The sequence below is a fragment of the Protopterus annectens genome, chromosome 10.part0 (genome assembly GCF_019279795.1).
Source record: "Protopterus annectens isolate FY-2018-M chromosome 10.part0, PAN1.0, whole genome shotgun sequence".
NCBI classification, from domain to species: domain Eukaryota; kingdom Metazoa; phylum Chordata; order Ceratodontiformes; family Protopteridae; genus Protopterus; species Protopterus annectens.
Genome location: NC_056744.1, coordinates 1,581,939,038 through 1,581,956,555, shown reverse-complemented (window position 1 = coordinate 1,581,956,555; position 17,518 = coordinate 1,581,939,038). Strand labels below are relative to the sequence as shown.

The 17,518-nt window shown below is 38.0% G+C and overlaps 1 protein-coding gene across 3 annotated transcripts in view; it reads right to left on the bottom strand.

Annotated features, from left to right (window-relative positions):
- Positions 1–7,459: 7,459 nt before the first annotated feature.
- The window catches only part of HSD3B7 (hydroxy-delta-5-steroid dehydrogenase, 3 beta- and steroid delta-isomerase 7), a 562,140-nt gene continuing 552,081 nt past the window's right edge, over positions 7,460–17,518 (bottom strand). For all 3 annotated transcript variants that reach the window (XM_044086232.1, XM_044086231.1, XM_044086233.1), the window contains exons 6-7: positions 15,444–15,606; positions 7,460–11,418 (exon numbers count right to left, since the gene is read on the bottom strand). In XM_044086232.1, the coding sequence (XP_043942167.1) occupies positions 10,973–11,418; positions 15,444–15,606 (609 nt within the window). In that variant the 3' untranslated portion in view covers positions 7,460–10,972. The remainder of the gene's footprint in view (positions 11,419–15,443; positions 15,607–17,518) is intronic.

Genomic DNA, 17,518 nt, shown 5'->3' with positions numbered 1-17,518 from the left:
ATCAGATTGCCAAAGTGGTAAGAAAATGTGGCCCACCTAATCACAAAAGGGTTCGCATCCAGATCAAAAGAGGTCATTGTGCCCCTCTACTCATCACTCATCAGACCCATCATAGAGTACAATGCCCCATTTGGGATGTACCTTACAAGACACCTGCAACAGCTGGAAATACCACATAAGTACCTCACCAAGAGGATCACTGGCCTCAAACAGATGCCCTATGCAGCTCGACTGAAGAAACTCCAGCTGTACTCAGTTGCATACTGCCTACTCAGAGGTGATCTCTGCCTGACATACAAGGCCATGTCCAACCCAGAATTGATGGACATGCTCCACCTAAAGAAAACCATATCCCCTCGAACCACATGCTCTACGGATCTAAATCTCACCACAACAATAAATAAGATGCACTGGAGGATATATTCCTGTCCCAGAGACTTCCATGCTTTGGAACAAGATTCCAATCTATATTAGACAGAGCTCCTCGCTAACACTCTTCAAGAGAAACCTTGACGAGTGGATGGGAAACAGAAAGTCTACCATGGGGATCACTTCAGTGGCTCTGCTGGACAGAGGCACAGGGAACTAATCTAATGGGGTGGCGAAAGCCAACACATTCTGGCTAGGCTTATAAATGCCTTCAGGCAGATAGCCTAGTACCTATCTATAAACCTATGAACCTATAAGTTATATCCTTTCACTCATTAAACAGCTGTCTATAGAAAGACTAAGCAAGAACTAGTTCATTTTTCACTGTCCATCTTGTGGCTTAGTAAAATGCCTCCTGCCTGACACCATCAGTGTTAATGATGGATCCAACGTGTCCTTGTGAGTTTTTGGTTAGCACATACAGGATATCTAGCCACTAAACAGCTATAACTTTCCAGAGACTGAAATCCACTAACAAGTAACGATACCAATAGGTACCAAGCTTCTAGGTATTTATGCTTAGATAAGCTCCCTTTTACACTTAGCTCCGGTACTGAGATCAAACAATACCAGTTCAGTTTTGCATAGAAAACATGATGTGTCCTTCAGTCATTTTATATATTTAAATCCTGAATTCAAGCTTTTTTCTGTCGGCACATTGCATTTACTCGATCTGTCAAAATTAGCAATAAGCATCACAGACACCATCTTAAGACAAAATGAAACAGATATCAGGAACTGTTTTACAGTTTTATTTACAATTATATTCATTCAAGAATAAAATAATATACAACTCAGACAAAACAATCTGTTTACAAAACATTTTAAAGCATTATTAGTTAAATAAATGACATTACAATTATATATGCTATATAAATATTTATGTTATATAAATTAAGATAATTTACTAAATAAGTATTTGCCAGGTTAGAGCAGAGGTTATTGCACATTATTGCCTAGCTTCCAGTAATAATGCATATCTTTTTGTATGTGATTGTAGAGGAAATAGGCAGCTCCTTCCACCTCCCCAAAATAAAGTGCTTGTGTGTATGTGTTTGATATGTATGTATGTATATGTGTTTATGTATATATATATATATATATATATATATATATATATATATATATATATATATATATATATATATATATATATGAATATATCTATATATATATAAAATACATTTATGCACACACACACACACACATACACACATATGCATGCATACTCATATGCTATACATGTACAAATAATTCCATCCATTTATATACATACATACACACATACATACATACAGACCATATAATCGATGTTCTGAAACGTCAAATTGTTTGTACTGCAATCAAAGTGCACTGGATATTTTAGGGAATTTGTCCTTTCCCCACAGTACTTTAATCTCTGAGTTGGTATATATATTTAGCAGGTTAGTGAGGGTGCAGGGAGGCTTGCCCCCAGCAAAAACACAGTTTTGTGTATTTTTGATGTTTTCAGTGTTCCATTACATCAGTCATATGGGTTCAATGTTTGGGAACGTCAGTGAAACAACAGAAGAACAGAAACCCATGTAGGTATATGTATATATGCATATATGCACAAGTGCGTGTGTGTGTGTGTGTGTGTGTGTGTGTGTGTGTGTGTGTGTGTGTGTGTGTGTGTGTGCGCGTGGGTGCGTGTCTGTGTGTGTGTGTGTATACACATGTATACTGTGTTGTGTGTGTGTGTGTGTGTGTGCACATGTGCGTATAGCTATATATATATATATTTATATATATATATATATATATATATATATATATACACACACACACACACACACACACACACAAACATATATATATATATATATATATATATATATATATATATATAAAATATTTATATATGTGCATATATAGAGAAAGTGTTTCCCTTGTGAGAACTGAACCATAGCACAAGCAGAAATGCCACATTTTCTTTAAAGTCAGTAAAGACATTTAGCCATCACATATGTCTGATGCAAGAGTTAAACAGCTATTTGCAAGGACGTCAGAAAGAAGCAATTGAAACAATGTACTTAATTTTTCATTTGCAACTCTGCTGGTGTCATGAAGTAACAAATAAATTCTGAAAAGCCAAATGATGCAAGTTTAAAAAACTTATATTGCATATTTACTAGTTTTCTTGCATTTCTCATTTCTTCCCTTTGAAATTATTAATCATGGCCTTTAATTTTCACTGTATACATTCACAGTTTTGGTAATTCCTGCTAATACATGGGCAAAATAATTGGCACCTTATTACTGTATTCCATTCATGAGTTTAAATTGCATGCTTTTTTATAATGTTTTGCTGTCTGACTGTTCCTGCGGAATTTGGGTGACCCCTTTCAATTCATCATTTGTAGAGGAGTTTAGAACATGTTATCGCCTTACACTGAAACACTAACATTTTAGAATGGCTATATGTCTGTCCTGTTACCCATTGAAGTGTTTTAGCTGCCTGTTTCCTTACACAGCTATTGTACTGAATTGTATTATAAAAATAAATATTCTCTAAATGACTAGATATCAGTTTGGATATAGCATAATCTTATGACTCTATCAAACATATAAGCATAAAGCAAGTATAAAAATATGTATGTGATGGAAATGTTAGACACCCTAATAGATTTGTGTTACTAGATCTACTTTTTTCCAGAAAGTTCTACATATTCTTTGAAAAATCTAGGAAGAACCATTTCTGCAGATGAACAGCTTCTACTAAAACTCCTTTTAGAAAAAATAAAACAGACCACAGCTGAATGGTTCACAGAGCAGTAAAACTTTGTTACCTTTTATTTGTTTTAATAATGATACTCCCCTTCATACCTCTTAATTTCTTAGATCAAGAAATCTGGACAAAGCCATAAATAATGGGGGGACAAAGGCCTAAAAATAGGGACAGTTTTTAAATATTGCTCTTAGAAACTTAGAAAGTTGACAGAATAGCAGGTTTTGCATTATCATGAATTTTCTGAAGGGTATGAAGTCTGACACTCAAATGTCTTTATTTTCTGACTTCAGTCCTCAATGATTTGCCAGAGCCTTGCCAGAAAACCACAATTTTATGATAAACAGAGACATATGCCCCTCTTAAAAAATGGAAAGGATCCTATTTCTTACCATCAGGCTATGACCTGCTCCTCCACCCTGACACATTCTTTGATGCCCCAGCCCACGAGATTGGGGGTACACTCTATTACACAGAGCAACCAGTCTGCGTTGCCATATACAGGTTATTGCATCCATGATGTTTGCATACCTCTTTAAAGAGTGATGAGCATGTTTTTGCAACAGGCTGAGGTAGAAACCTAATGGAGTTGGAATTACTTCCATACTATGTAAATACCCTCACCACACTGCTTCTCGCACAGAAAATAGATGGAGTTATGCTTTATTTTAAGGATAGTCCCCTCAAAATTCTTGGAACTGCCATCTTTAAACTATAAAGATCATGTATGCGTGTTAGCAAGGCTCCTCAACACCAGCACAAACACGTAAAGCTGCTACATTTCTATGCTAACAGTCATGGGAAACCCAAAATACCACAGCGAGACTGTGGAATGGCCGTACTGTTATTGTGCTGGCCACTCTATATCATAAACACAAACACAAACGTAGCACTATGGAAGGTTAGTTGCACAGATCAGAAGTGGCTAAAAATCAGTGCTACAGCCTGGCTGCTTCATAGTTTTCTTGCTAATCAAAAGACACAGAGGTGAGATACTGTTGCTCATATGTGTTTTAAATGGCTGCAGTGTATTTTGAAGCATCCAAGACAAAAAGTGAGATAGGTTTTATGGCTGCCTCTTGGTGATTACTCTTTGCCTGAGATCCAGTGACCTCAGAATCAGAATAATCTAATATGAGGTTGCAAGGGATGCAGGAAAGAGCTTATGTATTTGTTAAACAAATTTCAAAAATGCAAACTTGTACAACAAAAAGGAAGGGACACTGAGAGCTGTGTTACAAGCTTTGGCTAAATGAGGAGATGTAGGGGAAGCAACTGTGACGTTATATAGTTTGTCCTTTGCTTGATTAACTTGTTACCAATGACTTGGACCTGCAGGGCCTTGAATTAAGCCATCCTGGGTATAGCAGCTCTGTAGACAGTTGCACACAGCTTGCACTACAGGTGTTTCCTTCATGGGCCTAGACAAACTTTTCCACCCTTTTTCTTTCTTTCTCCAAAATAATTGTGGTGAATTTACTCACTTTCAGGGCCCTCATTTTTCTATTAGAGGTATTCACTATATTGGCTTAGTTAATTGTGATGTTTCCTTGCCATTCCTTGGCTGCGCAAACTGCTCATCATGACAGAAGTCCCTAGTCAACTTCTCAGCACTCTACTTCTTCTATAGAGCTGTTAATACTGTGCAGTTTGGTCCTGTAAATGCAGGACTGAGCCTGCATCTCTAATCAGAATTATGTTTTCTTTTCCTCCATAGCTGACACTTTTATCTTCAGTTCCAACCTAGACCTACTTCACAGAAACACAGAATTTAATGGTAAATTAGGACCAAATGGATAGGTCCATAGGTTCGTAGATTAGTACTAGGCTAGCTACCCTTGTGGGCCATTTTAAGCCTAGCCAAGTACCACATGTGAGAATCAAACCCTGCACCTTGTGTCTGTAAGGTAAACACCTTAACCATTATGCCAACCTCCCACGTAATCACCTAATGTTTCTAGTATTTAATATCTAGCTTACATGTCCTTCATTTCTAACAGCTCCCCATCTACAGTCTGTATAGGGATAACATTAGGCATGTTCTCTGCATATTTAAATGCTACCTAAGTGGTACCATTGGGGATGGGAATAACTTAGTGGGAGCCATGTTGTTGTAGCTGGTCAACCCCAACTCAAGAAATAAATCTAGCCCAGGGGGAAAAAGGCTCATCACCTTCAAAGAAGCCAGAAAGCCAACAACAAGCACAGGAATGGAATCATTTGTTTCCTGGAGAATAACAGTGGGCAAAAATCCATTTAAATAAAATACTGGACTCCATTAATCAGGTCTTTAAAAGCAATCTGGTTTACTCTTCCATTACTTGAATCAGCTGTCTCTTCTCTCTGCTTACAGCAATCAACTAACCTAATCTGCAGTGCCTTCCTATAGAGAACTTTAAACATAATTTTCCAAGAAGGAATACTTATACTCCATGGGATATGATGGGATTTGATGGGATCTGATGGGAAAAGTAACTTTTCCTCTCATTAAGTCAGCTGATTCAGTGGAGATTAAGTAGCTTTCTTGAAAATAACTTATCCTTAGTAGTGGGCATGGCTCCTTATTGTAATTTCACGACCCATAACTATGAGTCTTGAAATTACAAAAATAAACAGCAAATAAAAGGGACAACAACAAATTGTGAAAAAGTGCTGTTCTACATGAAAATGTTCCCTTGAAAGTGCATTCTTTTATGATTAAGCTGCAGTCTGTACTTTTACAAAAACAGTCTGTACAACTCCAAATTTTTTTATTCAAAGTTCCAGAAGGAAGGCAGAAATCCACAGCATGTAGTGTAGAACCAGACAAAGCTTGGATGCTATACCAGGAAAACACAAACCAGTTGTTTGTCTTCGTCTGGTACGGAAATGAAGGCATGTCTATAGCCAAACAAGTTTCATCCAAATTACTATCCATTTTTTAAGAGTTTATCTTCTTGGATTCTTTTCTACACAGTTTGACTATGTGTCAAAGGACCAAATGCTACTTGGCAGAAAGCAAATAATGGAAAAACATTTTCTGAAACTTCAAATCGAAACATATTTAAAAAAAAACAGTACATATTTATATATATTTTGCAAGAGCAAACTACTCAAGATCACACTTTAGGTAGAAATATGTCATCTCGGATCTACTTCAGTAGATCGAACTTTTAAATGTTCGAAGTCCATATGGCCAAGACCATAACATCGAACACTGAATTAAAACAAAACAAAACTAAACTAAACATGCATAGCTGGGGTGGGGGGAGACAAGCCCCCCTGCACCCTCGCTACTTAAATACACCAACTCCAAGATCACACTACATTGCGGAAAAGAGAAATCTTCCCGTAACGCACTGTACAGGGATCTCCATTCAGTCCGTTCAAACTTTTAAAAGTTCGATCATATGGTCTTGGCCATATGAGCTTCAAACTTTTAAAAGTTCGATCAGCTGAAGGGGACCCATCACCACACCTCTTTTTAGTATATTCTCACACTAACATCACATAGACTTGTATTACAGAAAAATAAAAATAATTTTTTTTTTCAAACTATTTTTTCTTACTTCAAGTATTGTGTTAACCACTAAGTGAGAAAATATTGGTGGGTGTTGGATGGTGTGGAGCAACTTCTACCTTCAAAAATAGTCTCAGTCAGATGGTTTTCAATAATTTGCTTTCTGTCAAATGCATTCACTCTTTAATTAAGCAGATATTTCCAATTCAGATGTTAAGACACTTGAGAGTTTTAGTCATGACACTTCTCCTTTTAATTCCTTCAAAATATATGTATTCATTTATCCTAATCATTTTAAATGACTAACGGTTTGGGGTTGCTACAAGCATCATTTTATGTACTTCAATGATATCTACAAAACTGCAAACAGTTCTCTAGGCTGAGTCTCTGACTACCTATATGAGAAAGAGGAACGTCTTGGTTTTGAACATAGTATGTTTCATCCTATACATTCTAGGTTCTGTTCAAAGTGACCTAAATTGGTATGTATGTATGTATGCATGCATGTATCTCATACCTCTCAACTGTACAGATTTTCACAGAATGTACAGATTTTTGCCCATATTGTCAGTCTGTTAACTCATACAATTTGTGACTTTCTGCCAAATCACTGGGATAATCTGAGTATTAAAGTCACTAAATAATGGTATACATTTGTGTTTTACACTCCATATCCTTCAGAAAAATGCATGCTAAAGCAAATCCTATTATTCTAGCAACTTTCTAAGTTTATACGAACAATATTTAAAATCTGACCCTATTTTTGGGTGTTTCTCCAGAATATTTTGCACTAAGAGATTGAGAAGTAAGAGGTGTATGTATGTATATATGTATGCATGCATTTATGTATTTACGTATGTATAAGGGGCTCAGGAGTATTTAGATCTTTGCAGTTTTTCCAAAGAATCCATAAATATTCAGATTTTTGATGCCTCAAAAGTACATAAGATGTCCAGCTATATAAGAAGGAGCTCAGTTTCCAGGAAAGTGATACATATCCTTTCTTACCTTCAGCTGTTAATCACAAATGAAGAGTTATTGCAGTACATAATAGCTTGGTGGTTAAGGTTTTTGCCTAACATCTGCAGGATTCAATCCTGATCTGTGGTCATTGTGTGTTCTGGAGTTTGTTTGTTCTCTTCAAATCATAATGGATGTTTCTCATGGTACTCTGGTTTCCTCACAGTTTCTTAAAAGTTGATGGCTATTTGTCGTGTGTGTGTGTGTGTGTGTGTGTGTGTGTGTGTGTGTGTGTGTGTGTGTGTGTGTGTGTGTGTGTAAGAACATTACTATACTGTTGTGAAGATCTTGGAGTCAATGTATTCAGAGATGCAGGGTCATGTGGACTGCAGGGGGGGACAGCACCTTGTAATCAGACTGTTCTTATTACTTTATGCATCAGATGGTCAAATTATTTTTTATCAGAACGAGTTCCAGTGAATATGTATTTCATGGGAATGACATATACTCATAGTACCCTAACAAGGTACATTACTAGGAAATGGAATTACTGGTAACACTTAGGTGAATATGAATAAATATAAAAATACACAAAACACACTACTGCCTACCCTACAACAATTACTCTGACCACATCCCCACTATTTAATTACATACAACCAGATAAACCAGTGCACTACATTGCACTATCTGCTCTTTATGCCCAGGAAATGACCACCTGTGGGCATTCTCATCTAGAGACTGCTTAGATCATGGGACCATGTCAGATCACCACAACTAAATCTAACAATCATCACAGTGCCTCCCTTTACTCAGCCTCGGTTGCTGAACTGTAAAATCCCATTACCACACAGCTAAGAGCAGAATCAAACCAAAAACTTTTAACTAATTAAAAAGGTTGTATACCTTTAAACTATGACTTCTGTGACAGTCCAGGCTCTATCAATTGTAACTACCAAACCTCCTTATATTAACAGGAGTATGCTACCTAAACTACTGCTGTTACCCAGTTAATCCTCTACTCCTTCTAGCTTGTTCTAAATTTCACTCCATTTCACTTGAAATCCAGCTTTGTCCCTTACCAATATCCACAGTTTCTCTCTCTCTCTCATGCCTACTAACACTTTCCCATACTCTCGAAGTCTTTTTCTACCTCAATACCCACTTTAACATCTGCTCATTCCTTCTCACACAAATCCCGTCATGTTATATTTTCTTTCCTAAAAGCTGTTCTATATAGTCCAATTTCTTTTACATAATACATTTTCTCTAATTAAACGTACACATTGAACAAACATTTATACAGCAATAATTCTCACTTTTGTATCTTTTCAAACAAATGTTTGTATGTGTGTTATTTTATTAAAACCTTCCATCCTTGTGTTAATATGAATGTTTTAGGGAACTTTCCTCCTTGGGACCACACTCATAAGGGAGCTATCGGCCTAGTCCTGATACCCCAGTCGATAAATGAAAATAAATAAATAAATAAATAAACTATACTCACAAGATTAAGCTAACTTAAAACATAACTGAATTATAAAACTAACACATTTGAATGTTACCTTTACTAGGCTACTAGAATAACAAAAAAGTGTAAAATGACTTCAGGAGTACAATTACAAACCACCCACAAGACAGTCTGGTCATAAAAACTTACAAGACTATACAACTCCATGTTCACTATACAGTTTGCAAAGTTGCTGCATCCTGTTGGAGTGAATGGGAAATAGTAGTTTAAACTAATAATAAGAATAAAACAATCAGAAAAGAAGATGAGTTAAAACTATAGTGGCATGGTTTGTATGATGCATGAAATAGGTTGTGTTTTTTCTATGCTGAGGTGTACAACACTAGAGCTTTGAGTACCCACAGACAATCCAGAAACACTCAGCATTTTCAATGAACTGAAGGCAGGAGCAGAATGAAAGGTCTGACAATGCTTGTTTCTATCTTGGTGGAGGGGGAGACATATGCTTGTGAAGGTGTTCTCCGTCTGAGCTCCTCACTGGAGGTTGACAGTCATTGAAGGCATTTGTTGTAATCGGGAGGGGTCTCTTCAGGCTTACTTTACTCACAGAAGCAACAGGCTTGCACAAAGCCCATGTTGCACCTAGACCCAGAGATGTCATTGGACATGCACAGGGAAAAAGTCAGGCGAATGCAAAAATATGAGTCCCCCAAGTGGCTAATGGTGCCAGTCGTGGTGCACTAACCCCTAGAGAAACGAATGGGCCATACACCTTGGACTCTCGTAAGGACAAATGGGTCAAGCAGTGCAGCTGGAGGAAACTTGCTGAACAGAGGGGAACCAAAGTGAAAAACTGAAGAAAAAGCAAAGCTTCTACTCTGCAATTAGGGAATGCAGTTGTGTGACTTCTGGCTTTTACCACTTACAACATAACTTGTTCTACAAACTTGCCATGCAACATATTTCATATGTCGCATATCAGACTCACGCATATTTTCATGTAATTACATGTATACATTTCCTCATGGTCATGACTGAAAAAGGTCCACGAATGCCCAGTGAAAAAGGGAAAATAAAAATAAATAAAATTACACAGGCAATGAATAATAAGAACAACTGACACAATGTGAGAGAAGTTGTGTAAAGGAAACCAGTAAGAATGAAGTTTAAGTATCTTAAAAATACAAGTAAATTAAAGCCTGTCACATGTTAAAATAAGAATCATAAAATTGTGCTGGAGATTGCGGCCTAGCATATTTTAAAGGGTGACTTGATGGAATCTGTTGGCAGCTATCTCCAGACCTAAGCAAAGCAAGCCTAAACTCAAAGCAGCCACTGTGGTTCTAAGTCAGTCATAACAGGTTACTCTGTCGTGGGGGTACACAGAACAGCTAATACAAAGCAACAGTAACCACTTGGCCTAACGTAGGATTATTCATACTGCATAAAAGATAGAGGCATGACCAAAATACACGTTTTGTTAGCCCACAGTTTTCCTTCAAATAAAAAAATTATAATCTGAATATACCTCTGTAGGTGTTCTGTTTGGGTGGTGTGGACCATGAGAGAGATTAAGTGTACTATAAGAAAGATGACTTACTTTAATCCTCACTATTTCAACAGAGAGGACCTTACTGCACTATTGGAGAGAACATGAAATAAAAATATATATATCAGAGGTTAATTATGTTATTATTCCTTCATATCATTCAGTTTTTACATATGTCACTTTATATGTATAACTATGCAAAAACAGTCATTGGAACACAGCAAAAGGAATTCAGATCAGTATAAATTAACCCCCCCCCCAACACAACAGATCTCTGCTGTGTGAATTAGCAATACTGGTTCAGCCCGTAAGTCATTATGCAGAATTTTTTCCCTTCTGTTTTGTCTTTTGATATTCTTCATCAATGCCTTTAATCCAAGTGATAGTTCTTCTCTTGCTCTCCTCCCAGGAGTAGATGGGTTTGTAACCAAAATGCCGCTCGGCTTTGTCTGTGCTGACCGTAAAGGTTGTTGTCGCAACTGCCAGGGTGTATTTGTTCATAAGGGGGCAGTAGTTATAGATCGGTTTCAGAAGACTGTGCAAGACATCATTGATGACAGCCATCACGTACAAGATGAAGTATGGGATAACAGGGCGGGAACCAATCATCTGAAAACCACAGGCGGACAGAAACTCCATGTTGAAATCGTCATAACTCTTGTAGGGTGACTCATCATAGCAGAAGTAAATCTGGCCTCCAATCTTGTCAGGGTTTTCCTGAATCTTCTTTGAAACCAAAAGATGCATCCAAGCCACGTTACCTAGAAGGAAGGGATGAATAACTTTCGTTAACTTTTCATTTATTGTTTATTTTCACCTATATATTTGATTATTTTTTCACCTATAAAGAGAATCAAGTCAGGAATTATAGCACATTAACTAATGTGTACAGCCCTATACTATCTTCTCCAGTATGTTTCTGAAAAGCTTTGCCCTAGGTATTGTTAAATATACAGTGAAAACTTATTTTGCAGGATACTGTAGGAGAAGCAACAACATCTCAAAAGTGTTTGGCTCCATGGTGTGGAGGTATAAAACCTTGACTAAAACCCAGACAGCCCCAGTTCAGTTAGTGGCACAGATGCAAAGGAGCCAACAAAAGGGACAGCGAGAGAGAGAGGAATAATAAAACATATATGTGCTTGTCACTGTCAGGGGAAGGCTGCAGGAACATGTTAGGGGTGCATCTAGTATATCACTGAATAACTGATGGCAGCAATCTTGAAACGTAAAATGGGGCATCTGGGTGGTCTGTTATCACTGAGATGGAGTCACGTCCACTCAGAGAACACCCTTAACATTCCCGCAGTAGATGACATTCGCAGCAAGAAGGAAGAAGTTAGGGCTCTATCTACTTACCCCACTTAGACTTTGCTTTCCCTTCTATTTTCTGTCTCTCAGGTTCACTGATACAGGTCTCTGACCCACCAGTACAGGGAAACCAGCAGCCTCAGTCAGTGATGTAAAGTGATTAGAGAACCAGTGGCAAGTGAGCTGGAAGAAGTGACTGAAGGCAAAAAACCTCTCTACATGGGTCTCCAAGGAAGCAAACCCTGCCTATAAGGTAAACATAAAACTAAAAGTATCTATAGTGGATATAGATTCACTCTAATTTATGGTGATCTCAGATTTGTTTTGTATTGCAAGAAGGAAAGAATCCCAAGAAAAACAATACTCAAGAGGTTGTTTACTGTATTTGCATGCCCAAAGAGAGTTCTCTTCAGAAGCTCCCTATCAAGGTATCAACTCGTAATTTCATCACATAATTGTGATAAAAAATGAGTAAAAGTTCCTGAATGCAAACAGCATTCAGAATTAACAGACACACACAAACACACACATACACACACACACACACACACACACACACACACACACACACACACACACACACACACACATACACACACACACACACACACACACACACACACACACACACACACACACACACACACACACACACACAAGCATTTCTGTAGCTGTCCCTTCACTCCTACACCCCTGCTGCATATCTCTCTTTCTCTATAGATAACTATCTATAAATATATAAATATATATTCGAAGTTTTGGTAATTCGACATTCAGAAATAAATCCCCCCCAATAAAAAACTTTCTAAACCCCCACACCCCCGCTACTTAAATATATCAACTCTGAGATCACACAACAGCAAGGAAAAGGGAAACCTCCCATTCCACGCTGTATGTAGATCTCCGTTCAGAATTTTGAAGTTCTAAAACTTTGATCATATGGTCTCAACCATATGGAATTTGAGGTTTTAGGTGTGTGTGTGTGTGTGTGTGTGTGTGTGTGTGTGTGTGTGTGTGTGTGTGTGTGTGTGTGTGTGTTTACAGACTCCAAGGTTGCATTATCACTGGAAAAGGAGAAATCACTAGTACATCAGCAATTCAATCCTTCCAGTGAATAGCAATGCAGTTACACATCAGTAATCGTACAGACTGGTGTCAGTCACGCACCTTTTCTCTCTTTTGGACAAGGTCATTTTCTTATCGTTGAGTGTACCATTTGGCATTTTTTTTTTCAAATGTTTTCTGAGTGATGTGAGAGTCTATCAGGTATATTGATTTTTTTTCCTGGACTATATTCCTAATTAGTCAGGTATTACTGGTGGCAGGGGTTTGAACTTTCAAACATTACTTAGTTGTCCATCTCGTAGAGTATTGTCATAGAGATGTGTCATGTATTTTAGTGAATGATGACAACTTGATTATGATTTGTGGAACACATTCATTATTACATTCTGTCTCACTGATGTACAGCAAACAAAATACTTCCTTAACAGGATGCTACATTGTAGTGATAAATTAGTCCCATGATTTTTTTTAATTTCTCTCTCTTCTCAATTCCACTTAGTTCCAAGGAATTGTGGAGCAGGCTACAGACCTGCTCCCCAGGCTGAAGACAGATCAGGCTTGATGCCATAGGTATTGTATTTGATCAACACCACAATAGTGATGTTGCACTTTATCTTTTATTTTACTTTGTATTTCAAAAACTGGAGGGGGGGGTTGGAAAACAAATCAGGAGAAATGAGTCAGCATTCATGTTAAGGAATTTGGACTTTGGTAAGTGATGCTTGAGTTTGTAAAGGAATAACGCCACTACTATGATCCAGGTAAAGTGGGTCTGTAATGCCATGACTATGATCCAGGTAAAGTGGGCCTGTAACGCCATGACTATGATCCAGGTATAGTTGGTCTATAACGCCATTATGCCATGAGTGGCGCAGTGGTGCAGCAGTTAACATTGTTGTCTCACAGCAAGAGGTTCTCTGGATCGATTCTTGGCTGGGGTGCCTTCTGTGTGGAGTTTGCATGTTCTCCCTTCATTCGCGTGGGTTTCCTCCGGGTACTCCGGTTTCCTCCTACAATCCAAAGACATACATCTGGAGTGTTTCTCCCCAGGTCTTCGCTGAAAATAGGCTCTGTCCTAGTCAGACTTTCCTGGTCAACAAATGATAAATAAAAAAATAAATAAATGATTATGATCCAGATAAAGTGGGTCCATAACGCCATGACTATGATCCAGATAAAGTGGGTCTGTAACGTCATGACTATGATCCAGATAAAGTGGGTCTGTAATGCCATGACTATGATCCAGATAAAGTGGGTCTGTAACGTCATGACTATGATACAGATAAAGTGGGTCCGTAATGTCATGACTATGATCCCGATAAAGTGGGTCTGTAACATCATGACTATGATCCAGATAAAGCGGGTCCATAAAGTCATGACTATGATCCAGATAAAGTGGGTCTGTAACGTCATGACTATGATCCAGATAAAGTGGGTCTGTAACGCCATTACTATGATCCAGATAAAGTGGGTCTGTAACGTCATGACTAAGATTCAGATAAAGTGGGTTTGTAATGTCATGACTATGATCCAGATAAAAAGGGTTTGTAACGCCATGACTATGTTCCAGATAAAGTAGGTCTGTAATACCATGACTATGATCCAGATAAATTGGGTTTGACTAGTGATCCATGACCATGAGGAGACAATTGAAAGAATAGGAATGAGTACCTGACATTGGTTTACTCAGCCTGGAATGAAAAGGTTCAGTTCTGCTGCACTACTTGCATCTAGTGGTCACTTGGGGGAGAGCAGTAAACAGCTCATGGGCAGGTGACAGGTACTTTATGTGACAAGCAGCCTCATCGGTTAGCTGGAGTTTTGTGTGTGTGTGTGTGTGTGTGTGTGTGTGTGTGTGTGTGTGTGTGTGTGTGTGTGTGTGAATTGTTTTTCTAAGGCTTTGGTATGTAAGTAATATAATCTTTTCTGTTTGAAATCTCTATAACAGAGCATAAGTCGTATTCATAGAAATGCATGCACTTCATAGGACTAATGCACAGAAGACGAGCTTGGAACAGCTTATATGCAGTACACTAAATGCAGTAACATGGCATAAATGATATTATCTCACTCCACCTTGAAGGGTGGTGCGCAGTACATATACAGATAGGAACCTTTCATACATAACATAAATAAATACATTTCAGAGACAGCCATATGGTGTGCAAGAGAGAGATGTCATCTGAAAGTACATTACAGTACAGTTCAAGTCAGTGGAACAAGCTGCCAGGGTGAGTCGTTACTGTATCTGTCACACCAAGACAATGGTCTGTGTGAACATACCAACAAACAGATGTCTCTAAACAAAAAAATGTATATATACCGCAAGTAAAACAAATTCTAACCAGTGCAGCAGTTTTCTGATCCTGTTATTTTGGCTAAATCTAGAAACAAAGTAATATCAACTTGCCCACATAGACTCGGCCATGTTCTGTGTTTCGGGGAATGGCCCGGACCATACGACGTCTCATTCGTACCCCCTGTTCATAGAATTCCTTCATTAGACCATGGTTTTCTCCATAAATTCCAGTGGGTCGCAATGAGCATGTATACAGTCGTTTCCCTCCTTTGACCTGAAATAAAAAAATAAATTGCCCATTAGTAGGGGACTGCAGTTAAGATGCCTTGCTTGTTAAGATTAGCATGGACACAATAGTATTTGTAAAGCAATCTGCCTGCAAATATCACTGCTTCCACTAATTTGAACCCATGATGTAATGCTTCCTTTGGTTTGAACACATGTTTACAGAACTGATATTAATGACAAGGCTGACTGGGCACTGCAGAACACAACTAGATTTTTTTGAGAAAGGAGGTTATTTGTAGTGTATTTTTAGAGATCACGTCTTAGGAAAATTCCAGAGATAATAGAGTAAATTGGCAGCAGGATTGCTAAAACCACTTAACTTTGTTCATCATAAATAACTTAGACAAGAAGAGAAGATTATACAGGAAAGTGAGACTTTCCTTCAAAAAGTTTTTGGTGAAGGATTGAATGAGAGTACAGAATTTTATAATGTTGTAAGCAAGCCCGTCGTTCTGCTTCACACTAAGAACATGCTGCAATAAACCATAACCAATGATGTAAATTCATAAATAACACATACAATTTATTTAGAAAGGGAATAGAAGACATTTTACTTTTATAAATCTCTTTGTAGTTTACTAAGCATGGCACTTATTTTGCCTTTTGCTAGGGGATTCACTTCCTTTCAGTCACTTAGATCCACTTGACTACAATTTATGACTTACTATGATATGGGGGCAATCCATGAAATTACCTATACCATGCACTGCTTTATTTAAATATTTCAATGTAAAGGGTATGGACAATTTAAGCAGTCTTTTGGCAAAGTTGACGTATGAAAACAGTGATTAATTCTTAGCATAAACAGAAAAGGTACAAAAAAGAATTTGCAGAAAATCGTAACTGGAATAGGGGTGGTAGTAGATCAAGGCTCCATTGCTTTACAGGTGTGCCAAGAAATATTCTGCATCACATATCACTGTAGGCACAGCTGACTAGACAAATTAACAGAAATTATTTTACAGAATAATTAGGAAGCTAACCAGCTGTGGACAACTGCATATCTTGAGTTTCTTATATAGGTTGTTTAACTCTACTGCTTGTAACCTACTGGCCTTAATGTATCTTGGACCTCTGCTCACTTTGTCTAATGTCTGATGCTTGAGGGGGGGGTCATGTACAGTACACTAAGCAAAAAGGCCATGTTAGGCAAAGACTATGATGAGTATGAAGCTTCTGAGACAAGCATCCAGGAGGGATTCTACTATTGAGTTTTCCAGGCTATTATTTGTTCTCTGGCACTTGCAATGTAAAGACCACTATGTGAAACTCAATGATTAAAAGTTGTTGCATACACTGAATAAACACATGCGTGGAACACATATATTTGACAAAAAAATTACTAGCAAGGACCCATATCATTATGGCTGTACTGTCTTGGCGATGAGCATGGTAAAAGCTTTGCCATAAGTGCCTGAGGTTTAATCTTGCTACCTGTACATATCTGAAGTTGAAACCTCTAGGCCACCTTGCCACCAGGATGATGGCAGTGACCAAAACAAAACAAGTGTTCACTGAAGGAGTCTTAAACTTAATCCCTGGCCTCAGCCAAAGTACAGTCACAAAGATGAAAGCTCAAAGGGAAGATCAGAGGCCAGCCTTCCTGGCAGAAAATCCATTGTGAAAACAGCCATTCAGGTCCTGGAGATGTTGATTTGAACCTCAACAAGTGAAGACGTGAGCCAGCACCTGTCATTTCATCAGAGATGGCATACTTCAGACTCCCACCTTGAGGAGTGCCTTATGGGATCTACATGCCACCCAGCCTCTTGTTGATTGGCTGATGAGGTGAACTTAATCTTGGGAAAAAGTTCTGGTATCACTGTGCCAAATATTGGACATACAAAGGCTTGAGGTCTTCCATCCTTTGGTTTCTCTGCAGACTTAGTAGAGTTTAT